This window comes from Lissotriton helveticus, chromosome 9, assembly GCF_964261635.1.
Source record: "Lissotriton helveticus chromosome 9, aLisHel1.1, whole genome shotgun sequence".
Classification (NCBI taxonomy): Eukaryota; Metazoa; Chordata; class Amphibia; order Caudata; family Salamandridae; genus Lissotriton; species Lissotriton helveticus.
The window spans coordinates 225,894,370-225,913,240 of NC_136070.1; the positions used below are offsets into that span (position 1 = coordinate 225,894,370).

The 18,871-nt window shown below is 49.5% G+C and overlaps 1 protein-coding gene across 4 annotated transcripts in view; it reads left to right on the plus strand.

Moving 5' to 3' along the window:
- The window catches only part of SEC23A (SEC23 homolog A, COPII component), an 891,592-nt gene that overhangs the window by 791,652 nt on the left and 81,069 nt on the right, over positions 1-18,871 (plus strand). For all 4 annotated transcript variants that reach the window (XM_078659766.1, XM_078659768.1, XM_078659769.1 and 1 more), the window contains one exon: positions 16,965-17,030. In XM_078659766.1, coding sequence (XP_078515892.1) covers positions 16,965-17,030 — 66 coding nt within the window. The remainder of the gene's footprint in view (positions 1-16,964; positions 17,031-18,871) is intronic.

Below are 18,871 nucleotides of genomic sequence, written 5' to 3' on the forward strand. Positions count from 1 at the left end.
TCTTTCTAGTCTTTAGACAAGTAATCACAACCCCCCACCCCTTATCAGTTTGGAGGTGTCTGGTGTCTTGTACGTGTCCATCTTAGGTCTATCTCAGGGCAGAAGAAATTTGTGTTCATCACCCTTGCCTATTTTTGATTTACGTTCCAATAGCCTGTACTTAAGTTGACTACTAGATCTATGAAGGTCCCTATCTCATCCGGGGGGTTCTGCCATTTGTGCTATTAGGTCTTTGAGTGCAACCCGCAACAGAATATGGAAATCTTTTTTAACATATCGTCTTGGGCATTGTATTCTGTCCCATCTCTACAAGTCTTATCTGCGGCTCGCGGAGTGATCCTGCAGAGACAGTATGAACTGCCCCCACTGTCCCTTTCCTCCCACCTGTCTGTGTATCAACAAAAACAAGGGAGAAGGCTGGAGCCTGGAGAGGAGATCCTGAATGACGTGGGTGTGTGTTCTTCTGCAGGTCACCCTTTTAACAAAAGGACAAGGTCAGGACAATTATAATATAGTATAAGTATGTGTACCCCTTCCCACCCCTGGTGACTGGTATGCCCTGAAAATAGGTTATCTGTAGAGTGGAGGTAGAGGGAGTAAATGGAAGAGACTGCAGGAAGACTCCAGGAAGACCGTCTAGGTCTAGGATGATGGAACCTAGAACAACAAAAGGGAACTAATGTACCTTCTCTCTTTAGCACATTCATACAAAAACAGGGGAAAAAAACATGTATCTGATAGGCATCTGGCCGCAGATTCCTTACCTTTGAACTTCCAGGCATCAGGCTGGATCCAGAAATGTTTTGATAGCAGTACACCTGCGCGCTGGTAGATGGCATCAGTCGACTCCGCGTGACGTTGTAGGCCTTGTCGTGACGTTCGCGTCATCAATATTACTGCCATTCGAGCGCACTGACGTCAGTTCCTTTCTTTCTGCGCCAGCCAGTGCCGAGCCGTTGAAGAGAGCTACCACCTGTCACTTTTTGACAGAGTTGTTTCGACCTTTTGTTGACTCCTTTTGTTGTATTAGGATTTCCAGTAGGAAGACTTTGGGGTTCAAGCCGTTCGGCGCGTGTCACCGCGCCATGTTGGTAACGGACCCCCATCTTGTGTGTCTCTGGTGCGCTACCATGACACAAAGTCGTTCTCTGATTGCCTGGCCATAGCGCCAAAGGCTTTGAGGGAGCAGTCCCTGAAGCTGCTCGCGGCCCGGCACGCACTGCCGAGGTCGCCTTGTTGATCTTGCTCCCGGTGTCGGTCGAGAGGGAGGTCCGAGCATCGCTCCGGGGGCTCGAAGCCCTCTTCGTCAAAGTTGTCAGGTAAGAGGCACCAAAAGAAGTCAAAGCGTACTTCCACTTCGCCACACGGTGAGACGGAGGAGCCTCAGTGTTCTAGGCTCCGTTCTGCAGAGCGGGAACCTGGGTCGACTCCGCGTCTCCCTCCCTTTCCGGGGACAGGACCGACCCCGCCCAACTTTTACAACGCCATGTGCGCCGTGTTTGGGCGGCCTGACCCTGCCGTCACGCCTTCGGGCCCCGCATGCCCAGGTGAAGGAGACCCTGTGGGACCCATGCCTTCGGCTCCAGCGCCACGGCCTCCTGTCGGGCCCGTTCCCAGGTCCAGACCGGCAGTGGTCACACCTGCACTGATTATGACTGACACTACAAAGTACCGCCTGCTGACACTGCTGCACCTCCAGAGCTGTCTGTGCCCGTCCGTGGCATCCGGCAACCCATACGGCCGATATCCATCTTGGTACACGTGCTACAGTTTTCCTTCACCTGCGGCACTGAGCGAGGTCAACCGGAGGCACTGCCTACAGGTTTGAAGTCCTACCCCTGCCCCCCACGGACCCAGCTGTCAGCCTGGACGACTTGCGGGCCTATGATACTACTCAGAGATTGGGGCCTGACTCCCAGGTGCTGCTGTGGCCGGCGCAGCCTTTCCTTCGCACTGGCTGGCCTGCGGCCTGACATGGCCTACATGCTTGGTGCCCTTCAGAGCTGCCTCCTGAAGTAACTGTATTTGCCGTCGTATTGTATAGCCCGCTGACAAGGAACACTGGGACTTTCCTATTTTGCTACTTCCCTTGATTTGTGGGGGATTTGCTGTTACTATACATTTTTGCCCTGATGCCTCTGTTGGATCTGTTGGGGCATGCCTAGGAGTACTACACGTCTTTCCTGGCTGCCCCCCACCCAGTGATTTGTTGAGGGCCTGTGAGGTCAGATGTTGCATGGCGGCGCCGCATAGAAGGCCAGAAGGAGATACTAGCCTGCTTTGAGGATAGGCCTGGCACATGCACTTGGTGCCCACAGTGACGCACATGGGGCCTTTACTACACAGGTGCATCTTCAATGTCCATTGACATTGTACTGGCTTTGACACCTTACCTGGGTACCTACAGCCTCAAGGACACACCCAGGGCTTATGTGAGAGTCACCACAGGCCCCTTCGGTGCCTATAACTTCCAAGGTAGCTTAAGAGGACAGGGCAATTGAAACTTTAGGGTTCCCCAGCCCACCTGGGTTGCAACTGTATTGCATTATATCTGAATTGTTGGGTGGGGGGGCATCTGCAGCAAGCAATTGTAATGGGTCGCACCAAGCTCAACCCCCTGGCCAGGATAAGAGCTTTCCCTCCTGTTCCCCGACCTCAGACTGCTCATCTAATCTTATACCAGCAGATTGTATACTCCCCACAATAGGGCCACCCCCACTAGACGAGCTGGACATTATGCCACAGGAGATTCATGACTATAGAGCCGCTATGGAACAGCAACTGGAAATGGACATAAGCATCCTAAAGGATGAGCACCGTAAGTTGGCGGACAGTTCACACTACCGATAAATCGTTGTCAATATTGGAGCCAGGCCTGGCGGACCAAACCTCTGTAGTGTCACAATTGCGAAGACCAGTGGACCAGCTCTAATATCGCACTGAAGACACAGAGGGGAGGGCGCCCAGAATAATGTACGTATAGTATATAGGGCCCAGAAAGCTCCTATCCGCCGCAATTTGTGCAGACCTGGCTATGCACTGTGGTGTCCCCGACAGGCCCTATCAGACCGTTTCACAGTGGAAAGGGCGCACTGTGCGCCAACGAAGGCACCCACACCTGGTGCACCCCCGAGACCTATTGTGGCAAAGATCTTAGACTATAGGAACCGTGACCAGCTGCTTCGGGTGGTGAGGGAGAATGCACCACTCATTGTTGAGGGTGCACAAATCTCACAGTTTCCAGATTATACCATCACTGTTCAGTGCTCCTCGTTTGTGGATATGAAGCACCATCTCCGCACAATTGTTCTCACTTACACTTTAATTTTCCCAGCTAAACTTAAAGTTCTCCATGAGCAACTGCCTCACTTCTTCGATACTCCTGAGGCCGCTGGAACATAGTTTGACCACAACTTTCCGGACTCCCACAGACAGGACCACCAGCAAGTAACACCTCCAAAGCCCCAACGTCTGTCCCAGTGACATGGTATGGCTGCCATAGACCGCACAAAAATCGTGTCGTCCCCCCACCAGACCCTTGAGAGTCAAAGGGCGGCCATAATATTGGCGTCTTCACTACATATCGCGACTTATAGCTCCAGTTCCAGCTCATCGAGAAGAAGTGCCTCGGACGTAGACACAGATGGCAGCATGGCACTCTTTCCCTCAATAACACCACATGTGGCTTATAACTTGCAGGGCTGAAAGATTGTGAGTATACCCCAATACTGAGGCTCATGGTTGTTGAACTGAAGATGCCTAGAGATGTTGATACAATGGGTCTTGTGGGCCCAAGACTGATATCCATTTATCCTTACTATATACTTTCCCCAGGGTGGGATTGTTTATTGGGCGGTGTCTGTACTGTTTCACCCTGTCATTTTCCTATGTTATACTTGGGGATCTGGTTATATGTTATGCCTCCATTTTCAAATATCACATTGCCAATTATCTATCAGTTGCAGTCTGGGTCCAGCTTGGACAATGTACCTTATAAGCGTAGGCCTGTGGTTTTCTTTGTTTCTCATGTATTGTTCTACATGGTTATTTGGTCAAACCAATTTTAATCGATCGCTGGGTGGTGTATTGGGGAAGATGGTTCTTATGTTTAAGTCTGTTATCAATGATTGGGGCGCAGTGTATCAACAGCAAGGGACTAACACAGGCTGTTGGAACACACACTATCATGGCCACTACACTGAATGCTTATAACATTCTCACCTGGAATGTCTGGGGACTGGGTTTATTTATTTTATTTATGTATTTAGTTATTTATTTGAAAAGGTTTGTATAGCGCTGGCTAGACCCAGAGGTATCGGAGCGCTTTACATGAGGAAGAGCATTGTTTCAGAGCATAATTACTAGTTACATAGTTACAAGTTACACAGTTTCAGAGTATAGTTACAAATTGCTGGAGCGTAGTTACATGCGTTAAAACAAATATGTAAGGGAAAAAGCAGGCAAGGGTAGAGATTCAGGGGACAGGATAGGAGCAGGGGAGGTAGACAAAGAATGAAAGAGGGAAAGAGGTGGGGAAGGGTGAAGGAAACATAACCAGGAGAGGAGGAAAAAACGTGGAAATGGTGTCATTCCCACACCTCTGCTGTGTGTGGCTCCCTTTACGCTGTGGATTCTCTCAGAGGGGTCTCTGAGACTCCAGGGCATAAATACTGTACCCCTCCTCAACAAGGGCAGAGGGAGTGCTTTCGCAAGGAGCGCCATTTCCACACCTCTGCTGTTGTGGCTCCCTTGGTGCTGCAGACTCTCTCAGGGGGGGTCTCTGAGACTCCAGGGTATAAATGCTGGATCCCTTACCAACAAGGGAAAAAGAGTGCTTTGGTGAAGGGCACACACCATGGTGGTAACTTTAAGGATAATGGTGTACAGGTGAAGAGCACACATTGCTTACCTCCAGGAGACTCACCTCACCCTATTGGAAGCCCAGAAGCTATGAAAAAAATGGAGGGGTCAACTTTTTCACACCTTATGCTAGGGGAGCTGCGATTTAGGTGCAGGCAGGAGTCCCCTTCTCGATCAAAGAATCCATAATTGACACACATGGCCGCTATGTGCTGTTGCATGGAAGCCTGAAAAATGCACCGATTGTGTTAGGCTGCATTTGTGCACCAAATCATGAGCAGTACGTGTTTTTATTCTACTTGTTTATGACGCTGGCAGACTGGGCACATCTCCTCTGGGTGCTAGAAGGGGATTTTAATGCAATGATAGAGGTTCTTTTGGATCGCTTCCAACCCTCCCCCCTGTCCCCCTTGCCCTCCCCCCCCCACTCTCCACCAAGTGCAGGGCTCGACTGGACAATCCAAGGCCTTGCAGCAGTGGGTGGCAAGCTGGGCCCTTGCTGATGTCTGGGGTGTCCACAATATAGGGATGAGGGAATACTCATTTTACTCCTGCCAGCACACATTACATTCCCGCCTTGACAGGTTCCTCTGTGCTTCCTCTTTACAGCCTCAGGGTTCCCATTCCACATGCCTTGGTAAGACACTGTCAGACCATAACCTGTTGAAGATCACACTGGCATGGGGCTAGGTTCAGGCTCCTATCCCCACATGGCGCCTCCAACTGCAGCTTCTTGAAGGCACGGTGTTCTATGATACATTGGCGACAACCCTTGACACATATTTTATAGACATTAAACGGAACAGCATCATTCACACTAATTGGATGGGACGGTTTCAAGGTGGTAGTGCGGTGTGCGGCCATTAATACATTGATAGGTGCTCAGGGGGAGATCTTGCAGGAGCTTACTTGAGTAGAGAATAGTTTGAGCCCATGGAGCTGGCAACGGCACAAAATTCGGACTCTGCTTCCCAACTCTAGGAAGCACAAGTGAATAATGCTCAACTCCTAGAACACCTCTGGCTTATAGACCATAGAACTTACACTCATAAGACGCATACAGAAGCAGAGAAGTCAGGCCCGCTACTCACCTGCTTTATTAAACTCGAACTGTCGCCTACCCCTATCCTCCTAATACATACACCGCGTCACAGTCCAGTTACTGCCCAATTAGAAATAAATGCCGCATTGTGGAATTAATATACTGATTTATATAGTGCTCCACCCTCTGTCAAACTGGCTGCAATAACCTACTGAAATCGGTTAACGTTCCCCCAGATTGCATCGTCTAATCGGAAGTCCTTGTGGCTCCCATATCTGCGAATAAGATACAAGGCCCTATCAAGGAACTAGCTTGGAATAAAACACTGGGCACTAAAGATTGCCAATGGAATTTTACTCTACAAATGCCACAAGTCTGATTCCCCGCCACGTCATGCTATGTAATGTTTCACTAGAAGAAAGAGCTCTTCCTCCTTAGACTCGAGAGGCCCTAGTGACATCCCTTCTTAAGCCCGGCATATCACCTAACAACATGTCCTCTTATAGGCCCCTCTCATTGTTGAATACTGAATATAAAATCCTTAGCGGGGTCCTGGCATGCCCACTGCGCTCTCTACTTCCCCCATTTGTTGCATGTGGACCAGTGTTGCGTTGCCCCCCATCGCAGGACCTCCTTAAACATGCATCAACTGTTCCACATTATGGGCGCGATGAAGGAACATTGCATATTCACCGAATGCTTTCCCTCTATATCAGGCAGGCTTTTGGTTCCCTCATTTGGGATTTCATTCTGTCAGCGCTCACCACTTACGGGATACCCCCAGCATATGCTATATTCGGCCCCCACAGAAAGAGCTAAAATGGGATCCTATATTTCTGCCCCTTATCGGGTGTCACAAGGGACACAACAAGGTTGTCCACTGTTCCGCCATTGTTTGTTTTAGCAGTGGATCCTCTTGCACAGTATTTCCATCAGAGGACTGTGGGTTGGGAGGGATCTCTATAGAACGCACGCTCCATTAGATATCGCTCTAAGGACTATGGTACTATACTTTAATGACCCACGGGGTGACCTGAGTGAGGCAACCCAGCTGATGTCTGAATTCGGCAACTTGTCAGGTCTTAGTACAAATGCGGGTAAATCCTATGTGTTTTCCTTTAACTATACCTATTGGGATCCCTTGGTTTCATTCGGGCCTCTGCAGATCCAGGTGGCTGCACAATCGTTTCACTAACTCGGTGTGCAGGTGTACCGCAGTCTAACAAATATATTAGATAGCAATGTTCTCCGGACGATTGCTTCACTCAGATCAAAGGTGGATCTTTGGACTACCATGCCCCTGTTGGTGGCCGGCTGCCTGGCATTGGCTAAATTGGTTATGCTCCCTTTACTACTTTGTGACTTTACCGAACCTGGTTCCTCCACGATTGTTCCGCATGCTAAACTCCTTGTTAATAGATCTAGTCTGGTGCACTGGCCATCGCAGACTTAGCCTGGCAAAGCTGCAGTTGCCGCCAGACCTGAAGTCCTAAAGTATAGCGGGACAGCTACAATGGTTAGCGTTTTGGATTGCAGGCCACAACCTGGAGGAAATTGGGTATACCACCTGCATGCTCTGTAGTGGATAATTGCACAAACTACTTTATCTGAAAGAAACAGGTTAGTGTTAGATTCCTTACCCTAGAGTATCCCCAGGCGTCAGACTGGATCTGGAAAGTTTTGCGGAGCAGTACCCTGGCGCGTCAGTAGGCGTCAGTAGGCATTGTCCGCGTCTCCGCGTCCGTCGTCGGCGTCGTTGGTGCCGTGATGACGTCGTCGGAGTACTTAGACGCCGCCCTCGCCCGCTGAAGTCAGTTCTTCTTTTTTCTGCGCCGGCAAGCGCAGATCCGGAAAAAGCAGTACTTTAGTCACTTTTTGACAAAACTTTTTTCGATCCTTTTTGATCTCTCTTCGAGTCTTTACGACTCTCGGTGCCGGTAGGGATGCCCGGGTTCAAGCCCTGTACCGATTGCCACCGACTAATGTCGGTTACCGATCTCCACCACCGGTGCCTCTATTGCCTTGGGGCCGACCACGACGACAAGTCGTGCCCCGACTGCCGGGCTCTGACGTCGAAGGCAAGGCGGGAGCGGTATCGTAAGCGCCTCGAGATACGGCAGTCGGCCCCACCCTGCTCACGGTCCCGGTACAGGAGGGGGTCGAGGGACCGGTCGCAGGGCCACAGTCGTCGAAGCTCGGCGAGTCGTCACCATTTGTCGAAGAGCCGACTCTCCCCGATGCTCGCGTGATGCGGCCGGGGGTTCGGGTGACACCGCCCACGCGGCTCCTCCAGAGCCGCAGGCGTCGCGGCCTGCTCCATATCTGCCGGTCCCTGGGCCGAACGCGACGCCAGAGGAGATCGATGCCTTCCTCATGGCCATGAGGTCGCTCTCTCCTCCGTCGGGTTCCGTGGTGCCTTCGGGACCCACGGTCCCGGCTGGGAGCCCAAGCGGGCCGGGTGCTTCGGCCCCGGCGCCGTCGCCAACTTCGGTCCCGGCGCCACAGGGCCCAGCTGGATCCGGTTCCGGATCCGGGTCGCCGCTGGTCGACCTTACGACCCTGCCGGCGTCGACCCCTAGGGTGTCGCCCCCGAGGCCGTCCCTGGTTCTTCCCTCGGTCTGGATCCGGCATCGGACCGGCGTCACTCGACGCCAGCAGGAGAGCAATTCTTATGATCCGGCTCCATCCTTTGCACCTGATTTTCAGAAGATGGAGGGCGAGGGTGACTGGGAGGGGTCTGAACACCCTCTGACACGGGCGTGTCGGTCATTTCAGGACTGGACAGACGAGCTAGGGGAAGCCAGTGGTCTCGACACTTCACCTGACACTGGCTTTGTCTCCCTTCCTACCGTGGCTACGGAGGAGGGGGCTGCTTATAGTGTGGTGCTGACGAGGGCGGCCAAGGCCTTGGCTCTTGAGCTCCCCGTCGCGACTGTGAGGTCTAACATCCTCACTGAGGTCCTTAAACCACAGGCAGGCTCTCCGGAGCCTCTACTGCCGTTTAATAAGGCTCTTACGGACGTCCTGTTGGGCACCTGGTCCAGGCCCGCTAGTTTCCCCTGTAGATAGGAACGTCGCCAGGCGCCACCACCCGGCTCCGGGCGACCCTAGTTTTCTGTCCACCCACCCCACCCCCAAGAGCCTGGTTATCCAGGCCACTACTTCCCAGTCTGCATTCCCGACTGCACCTCCATATCGGGAATCCAAAAGGTATGAACAGTTTGACAATAAACTGTTCTCTTCCCTCAGTTTGGGGTTGCGGTCAGTCAACACCGCTTGCCTTTTGGGCCGTTACACCCACTCTCTGTGGGATACTGTTGCGGCCGTGTTGCTGGATTGCCCGGAGGGGGCCCGGGCAAAGCTCGCTCAAGCCCTTGTGGAGGGACTAGACGCAGCGTGGTATTCCATTCGATGTGGGCTGGATACCATGGACTAGCTGGGTAGGGCGATGTCAACGACGGTGGCGGTTCGCCGCCACGCCTGGCTGACGTCCGCCAACTTCTCGCCTGATGTCCTGAACACCCTCATGCCGTTTGATGGCAGCCACCTCTGTGGTGGCAAGGCAGATCATGCGCTTGAACGCTTCAAGGACTCCAGGGCTACGGACAAGTCCTTGAGCTTGTCGGGCCAGCGTCCGCCATCTTCTGCCTTTCGCTCCTTTCGTGGCCAAGGAAGGAGTGCCCCTTTACGTCCTGCCAGCCACGGGCCGCAGTTTAACATCCAGAGCGGCGGCGTGCCAGGGGACAACGGCGAGGCCAGCCCACACCCACCCCCGCACATCTGCCTCAAAGCCCTCCTAGTCTGAGCTTTCAGGCCCATTCGACGCCAGTGGGGGGCAAGGTTCGCCATCACCTCCTCCACTGGCGCGACATCACTTCGGACAGGTGGGTGCTGCAAATCGTCCAAAGGGGCTACTCCCTCCCCTTCGAGGGGACCCCTCCAGCCATGCCACCACAGTACCACTGCATGTCGGGGGATCACTTGCAACTTCTGCAAGAGGAAGTATCAGCCCTCTTGGCCAAGGGGGCCATCGAGCGTGTTCCTGGGCCAGAAGTAGGGTGTGGTTGCTATTCCCACTACTTTCTGGTTCCCAAGAAGGGCAAAGGGGGCCTACGCCCTATCTTGGACCTGCGGAACGTCAAAGGCTTCCTCCGGAAGGAGAAGTTCAAGATGCTGACTTTGGCTCAGGTCTTAGCTGCCCTGGACCCCGGAGACTGGATGGTGGCGTTGGACTTGCAGGACGCCCTTTTCCACATCCCCGTCCTGCCGGCCCACCGGTGTTACCTGCGGTTCACGGTAGGCCACGAGCACTTTCAGTTCACCGTGCTCCCCTTTGGCCTTACCAGCGCCCCACGGGTGTTCACGAAAGTGATGGCGGTGGTCGCAGATCATCTGTGCAGATTAGGGGTGTCAGTCTTCCCCTATCTCAACGACTGGTTGTTGAAGGCGGGCTCGCCTCAGACAGTCGTCAGCCACCTCCAGACTATGGCCTACCTCCTGCACTTGCTGGGGTTTTCCATCAATGTGCCGAAGTCACACCTGTGTCCCTCTCAAAAGCTCCTCTTCATCGGAGCGGTTCTGAATTCGGCGTAGTTTCGGGTTTATCCTCCCGAACAGCAGATTCGGGATATTCAGGCTCTGACTCCGATCTTTCAGCCTTTATCCCGGGTCTCGGTCAGGTTGACGCTGCGGCTTCAGGGGCTGATGGCCTCCTGTATCCTTCTGGTGCATCACGCCAGGTGGCGGATGTGGGCTCTGCAGTGGGACCTGAAGTTTCAGTGGGCCCAGCATCAGGGCAACCTGTCCGACCATGTCCTGATCTCAGAGGGCACTGCGAGACAGTTGCACTGGTGGCTCACGGACCGCGATTGGGTCAGCGGTTGATCCCTCTCCCTACCCCAACCGGAGCACGTAATTGTGACAGATGCGTCCCTCCTGGGCTGGGGGGGCCACATGGGAGAGGCGCAGATCAGAGGCCTCTGGTCTCCGGCGGAGTCCTGGTTCCACATCAATCTTCTGGAGCTGCGGGCGATCTGGCTTGCCCTGAAGGCATTCCTTCCCTCTGTTCGGGGAAGTGTGGTGCAGGTGTTCACAGACAACACCACCGCCATGTCATGGACCCTTTGCCAGGAGGCTCTGCGCCTCTGGCAATGGCTGGAACACCAGGGCGTCACCCTGGTGGTTCAAAACCTGGCAGGTTTCCTGAATGCCAGGGCGGACAAACTCAGCCGTCGGTGAATGATGGATCACGAATGGCGTCTGAACTCTGACGTGGCGCAAGGTTTCTTTCGGCAGTGGGGAGAGCCTTGGTTAGATTAATTCGCCACAGAAGAGAATGCGCAATGTCATCAGTTCTGCGCGTTAGAATTTCCAAGGCGGCACTCGCTCGGCGACGCTTTTCGTCGCGAGTGGAGTTGCGGTCTGTTGTACGCCTTTCCGCCTATACTACTTCTGCCCGGAGTGCTGAAGATCAGGCGCGACCGGGCCCAAGTCATCCTTGTGGCCCCGGACTGGGCACGAAGATACTGGTATCCCGAGCTACTCAGCAAGTCAGTCGATCCCCCGATTCGTCTGCCTCTTCAGGAGGACTTTCTGTCGCAGCAGCAGGGGACGGTCCTCCACCCGAACCTGCCCAGCCTCCACCTCCATGCGTGGAGATTGAGCAGTGGCAGTTGAGGCCATTTGACTTGCCTCCTGAAGTCTGTGATGTCATTCTGGCAGCCAGGCGTCCCTCCACAAAAACGGTATACGCCTGCAGGTGGAACAGATTTGTGGCATGGTGCACAGCAAAGGCTGGGGATCCCCTTTCTGCCCCTCTTTCAGAGGTTCTCCTCTTTCTTCTTTCACTTGCCCAGCAGGGCTCTGCTCTGGGCACTATCAAAGGCTACCTCACTGCCATTTCAGCCTTCTCAAGGCTTCCTGATCAACCTTCTCTTTTCAAGTCCCTTGTTGTAAATAGATTCTTGAAGGGCATCACTCACATGTTTCCTCCAGTTCCTTTTGTGATGCCTCAGTGGGACTTGAACCTTGTTCTAACTTATTTGATGTGTGCTCCCTTTGAGCCACTTCACAATTGTCCTCTCCGTCTTCTTACTCTTAAGACTGCATTCCTGGTTGCCATCACCTCTGCCAGGAGGGTGAGCGAGCTACAGGCTCTTTCTTCTAAGCCTCCTTTCCTTTCTGTCCATCCGGACAAAGTTGTCTTAAAAACACGTCCGTTTTTCCTGCCCAAGTTTTTACAGCCTTCCACATCGGGCAGTCCATCACCTTGCCCACCTTCTTTCCGCCTCCGCATCCTTCAAAAGAGGAAGAGAGGCTCCACCGTCTGGACCCAAAACGTGCGCTCTCATTTTATTTGGACCGCACACGCCAGTTCCGGGTGGACGACCAGCTCTTTGTTGGTTACGTGGGCGCTAAGAAGGGACGGGCAGTGCAAAAACGCACCATTTCTCGATGGGTCGTGTTGTGCATCAAGGCCTGTAATTCTCTGGCTAAGAAGGAGCCTCCGGTGGGGCTGCGTGCCCACTCCACTCGGGCCACGGCAGCTACTAATGCCCTGGGTCGGGGAGTCCCCTTGCAGGACATCTGTCAGGCAGCTACGTGGGCCTCGCTGCACACGTTCGCTAGACACTACTGCCTGGACAGCCAAGTCCAGAGAGATGGCTTCTTTGACCGTTCCGTGCTCCAGGACTTTCTTGTGTGATCTTGGTTCGCAGACCCACCACCGGGGTTGGTATTGCTGGGGTATCTATTCTAAGGTAAGGAATCTAACACTAACCTGTTTCTTTCAGATGCACAAGTTACTTACCTTCGGTAACGATATATCTGTAAGAAACAGTAGTTAGTGTTAGATTCCTTACCGCCCCACCCATCCTCCCCGTTCTGTGAACCGATATCTAGGGTTAAGGTCATTCCTTTGAGGGCCCTAGTTTCATGGCACCAGTGTCGGTTTTTATCTTGGCTCTGCGTTTCTGACGCGGAAAAGCTATGTATAAGAAATGACGTCAGTGCGCGAGCGCGGCGTCTAAGTACTCCGACGACGTCATCACGGCGCCGACGACGGACGTAGAGTCGCGGACAACGCCTACCGACGCGCAAGGGTACTGCTACGCAAAACTTTCCGGATCCAGTCTGACGCCTGGGGATATTCTAAGGTAAGGAATCTAACACTAACTACTGTTTCTTACAGATATATCGTTACTGAAGGTAAGTAACTTGTGCGTCCGGGCTCTTCTCTGCCCACCAGGGGCCCCCTTTTGCTATGTGTAGCTCTCTTTTATTGGAAACTTGCCTTATGATATACACACACTTACTGCTACCCTATGCACATAATATACCTTTGTGCGCCCTCCCAACACCTTTGGGCACCTTGACAGCTGGGATGTTGCATCTCTGGGATCAAGGGGAGGTGCTGTCTCTTGGTTAATGCCACACCTGGAGTCTACGCAGGCTTATGGGTTGCCAGACACACTATTGTAACACACACTAGCACTGTCGGATATGTCTGTGTGTATTGGTCTCTGGACGATACCGAGCCGGTGTTATAAAGAACAAGGAGAACCCAAAGGGAGTAGTACTAGGGACCTTGGGCAGTAGTATATTTTAAAGAACAGTGGACCCTAGTATATCAGGATCATGAGAATGGTAGGCATACACTAAATAGTACTTATGTCCTTTGTCCAGCCAGACAGGATTTTATTAGTTTCAGTGTTTGGTAATAGTTCATATAAACAACATATATACACAAGTGGGCACGACCCGTGACCCACAGAAGACAAGACAAAACAAGAAAGGAATTTTTATGCAGGGGCACATAAGGCGGTCTGTACTAATATTTAGTTGGCAGACTTGATTCTGTTTCAGTACACCATTGTAACATTTTGTAACATTATTTAATACATATGGTGCTCTATGGTCGACGACGTTTCGATGCCTCAACTTAAATAAAGGGCATCAACATCAGGACAAAAATTATAAATCATGTTTGTCTAGAAAGCATTTTAAAGAAATTCAGCTTGGCATTCCTCTGGTTCAGAACAGTGGGCGCGGCAGCATTGGCCGGGATGAATTGGAAAGATAAGACCGCCAGAACCTCACCCGACCTGCCATTGTGCAAGATTCTTTCCAATTCATCCCGGCCAATGCTGCCGCGCCCACTGTTCTAAACCAGATGAACGCCAAGCTGAATTTCTTTAAAATGCTTTCTAGACAAACATGATTTATAATTTTTGTCCTGATGATGATGCCCTTTATTTAAGTTGAGGCATCGAAACGTCGTCAAGCATAGAGCACCATATGTATTAAATAATGTTACAAAATGTTACAATGGTGTACTGAAACAGAATCAAGTCTGCCAACTAAATATTAGTACAGACCGCCTTATGTGCCCCTGCATAAAAATTCCTTTCTTGTTTTGTCTTGTCTTCTGTGGGTCACGGGTCGTGCCCACTTGTGTATATATGTTGTTTATATGAACTATTGCCAAACACTGAAACTAATAAAATCCTGTCCGGCTGGACAAAGGACATACGTACTATTTAGTGTATGCCTATCATTCTCATGATCCTGATATACTAGGGTCCACGGTACCGAGCCGGTGACACATGAGTTGTTGCAAGCACTACATACTATGGGACATGGCAGACACCTGATTAGAAGTCTATATCGTGGACACCGTGCTCATCTTGTGCTTCCCATAGAGTCAGTCAAGCGGAGGTGGGAGGCGGACACTAACAGGGTGATCACGGATAAAGAATGGTCCTTAATTTTTCAGTACCCCAAGAAGGTTGTGCAATTCTCATTTTAAATTCATACATTAATCTATATTCCACAGGGCCTACTTCATTGCCCCACATAATTAATGTGATTTTCCCCGCAGCCTCCGCGGGTTGCCCCAGATGCCTCGCACTGGACGTAGATCTTGTACACATGTTATGTGCCTGTCTTTCACTAGCAGTTTACTGATCAAAAGTAGGGACATCCCTATTAGTTCTGACAGGGAACGACCATTGGTGTGCGCTAGAACAGTGTATCCTACGTTTATATCCCAAATCAACCATGGTGACTTCTTGTTTTGCAGATTTAACTTTGTTGCTGGCGATACGATTGCTGGCAAGATACTGGAAATCCCAGTGGGTCCCCTCTGTTGCATGATGGAGGGAGGAGGTTGCGCATTGGGGACTGGCGGAAAGTGCTGCAATCCTTGAGAGGAATATAGGGGACTACGTGAGAGGTCGATATCTCTGGAGTGGGTTACCTTAATGTAAGCATTTAAAGTACAGGAATGTGTACACTAGAGCAACATTACAGCCGCCTTACACCTACATGATGGGTCCGCACAAGGGATGTTGCCGCACTCCCCTACCCCCACAGTGTACCCTACCATACCCTAATCTTCTTGTCCAATCATACTTGTTTCTGCTCATGTTCCAGGGTGGGTGTAACTACCTGATCTGATGCCATACTCTAGCTTGCGGCTTTGAGCAATAACAGGGCCTCCCTACTTACCTTATCCACTTTACATGTTCTTGCGATGATGACAACCCCATAATATCACATTAATCTTAGGAGGATGGCAGAAAGTTGTTGGGGGAGAGAAATGGGATTGTGGTTACTTTTGCATGACATGTATGCCTGAATATGAAACGGATACTGCTCAGTTCAGGTTACGTGTACTGTAATGCTCATAGTGATATTTCACCTATTATCTTACCCTCATGTATATGAATATGAATGGTACGTATAAAAACTGCAATAAATTTCTGTTTGAAAAAAAAAAAAAAAAAGGGGGAGAGGAATCTGCAGATAGCTATAGTATCCACAAGAATTACTGTTTCTGAAGGATATCAACTTTTTCATATGACCGAAATTTTCTATTCGGTACTGGATTGTTTCTGAGTTTGAAGTCATTAAAATGTTATCTGCATTGTAGTTTCCCATCTGCAGCAGAATCTCTATGAAAGAGGTATACACTGAGCTCCTCTTGCATCACTCTACAAGAAAATTGATAGGTAAAATATTTGGTGAAAATAAACAAAGATGGCATCAAAGCACTTTAAACCATGATTATAAGCAAAGTCCAAGGTTCACAGAGTCTTGTTCAAGCGGCTTTTAAAATAATTGTATGTTGACTATTGTATTTTTCTACATAGTATATCTATTATAACCCTAGCCTTAAATAAATTTGTTTACAGCCTTGAGGAAGTCCGATGGACAAAACACTCGTTGGCTGTATAGATAACCTATTCTCTCTGTTGACTTTCAGGACCAAATGCAAACACAGCTTCAACAACAAGACTCTGTGAACCTTGGACTTTTCTTCTAATTACATTATAGAGTGCTCCGATGCCATCTTTGTTTATCTTATGGGAGCTGGAGCCATTCGTCTGTCAGCTTTTTTGACAACCTGAGGTAGCTGCGGTGTTTTGGCATTGTAGTAGCACCACTTCATATCTGTTCATACTGTTAACATGAGACTATACGCCCACTGTTTTTGTTGGATGCACAGCATCTTTCTTGTCTACAGCTACTGTAGTTTTGTATGCCATTTGGTAAAAATATTCATTCTGGAAAACCAATGTTACAGGTGAGTAAATGTCTGGAAGACAAATATTTTCTTGTTCTGTCCTCCAATTTCAAATGTGCTATTGATGTTTTAGTAAAGTTATGGCGCATAACACACAAATAAAACTGAATGGTCTCTTGGATAAGGAGATGAAATGCTATAGATAATTAGAATCTTATGTGATAAACGTGTTCTTATGGATTAGTTGGCAATATTCCTTAAGAAGCTGATTAACCACAGGTGGCACTCCATAGCTTGAAGTGCTTGCAGCCTTTGATGCTAACCTGTTGTTGAATGTCTATCAACAAAGTAGCATTCACAAGCCAGCATAGCCATTGTAACCAACTCCTTCCTTTAATTGTGGATATCAATAAAACCTTAGCACTGCATCCTTGCTTTAGTTTCTGTGATGTCAAGATGTGCAGAATCTGTGCCAAAACGAGTTTGCTCTAAATGAATACTGATAAGCAAGCAATGTATTTGCTTTTCTCTTTTCAGGCCCGCTTCTTGCTTTCTAAAGTGAATCCTTCACAAACCCATAATAACATGTATGCATGGGGACAGGTAAGCGTCTAAAACCTTGTATTACACACCTGTTTTTAAATGATAAGAAAGTCTTTTTACTTATTTTGGTTGATTATGAAAAGTCTCAGACAAAATCTTACAGTGTGACCAATTAAGGCATACACTTAATAATACTTTAATCTGCTTCGGAAATGCAGCATGAAGTTCAGACTTTGATTCACCCATTCTCATTTTTCTCTATCACACTTATGGGCTTCTTCCGTTTACCTGAGCCTCATCTTTTTATTTTTCTTCCTTGTTTGTCTTTTCTGTGTGTTTTCTTTTCTTTTAGTTTGCCTATTCCAAGATTGCTGTGCAATTTTTTTAAAACATTTCTTTATTAGTTTTTTCCCACTCTTCATAACCTCAACACAGGGAATGAAATACGTATACAAATAATGGCAACATACTATGGACATTACAAAATAAGATCATCAGTCCAATACGCAGAAGTGCTTTTCACATTTGATTATATAACATCACATCTGGGTAGATTTCTGGCGATGCACTCAATACTCCTACTTCTGGACAGGTGAGAATCTTCCTACACATGCCTGTGGGTAATCTCGCCGACTCTCTTCTTTGAGTACTGCCAGTCCTACTCATATACTTAGGGTGGGGAACAGTGGGATCTCTTCTGGGTTTAGATACAAGTGAACCACCAGTCCCAAATCTAGGTATTGCGATAGATTTTCAGGCGAATATATCAGTTCTGCATGTATGTCCTCCAGTCTGCTAGATCTTCCTCTAAATTATAATCTTAACAGATAAATTTGATACAAATCTTCTGTACTAGCCGATACTTTTCTATCTCTCAGATCAATCCCTCTACCTTAGGGAGTTCAGCATGCATATAGGGTATGGTCATTCTCCAGTATTAGGGGTGTCTTTCATAGATTCACATGCCTGAATCATTCCCCGTCGTCGGAGTGGGAGTCCCACGGTATATATAAAAGCAATAAATGCCATAAAACTTATAGCAAATATCAGATATACCAAACCAGGAAGTAAAGTAGCACCAGCTACAGTAGAAAAATCTTCCACATTAGTGACTATCCTAGTCGTTATGTATTAGCCCAAACTGCGGCCAATCAGGCGACAGCACACACCAGAATGTCCTCCCCAGAGGCTCAGGCTCTCAGATTTTCTACCGCACGTCGTGTGAAGGGAGTCTCCCTGAGCTCTGCTCAGTTTTTCTTCTAATTTATTAGTTTCTTCAAGTTTCACAGATGTCTTCTTCAAAATTTCTGTTCAGGGCCTGTGATTCTTGTGGGAAGCCAAGACTTTTCAAGGAAGATCCCCACAAAAAATGTTTATATTGCCTTTATCCAGACCATAAGGCAAAAGAGTGCAAGATCTGCCGGACCTTCCCCCTAAGACCATCAGGGATAGAGAAGGACGTCTGCTACTGTGGCTCAACAGACTCAAGGACAAGGATGACCCTTTGTCTGAGGTAGGAAGCTTTGCCTCTGGTTCTTCATCTCTTTCTACTAAGAGGAAGGCTGAAACAGAAGTTTCATCTCTAAGGGCGAAGGTGGCTAAGAAGGCTAAATCCTCTCAGGATGCGGGGCCTAGTACTTCAAGTAAAACTCTCCCTCCTACTATAGGGGATAGTACGCCCTCTAAGAAGTCTGGGAAAAATACAGTTCCCAAGAAATCTTCAAATTCTGCGCCTCCTCAGTTGCCACCATTGACAATTTCAACGTCAAAAAAGGACTGTGTTTCCTCTCATGTGGCCACGTCTACTACCTGCACTATGACTTTCTCCTCACCAAAGCCTACTCTTGTCATGTCTTCAGCTTCATCGCCTACACTGGTTCATGTCCAGATCAGGCCTATCT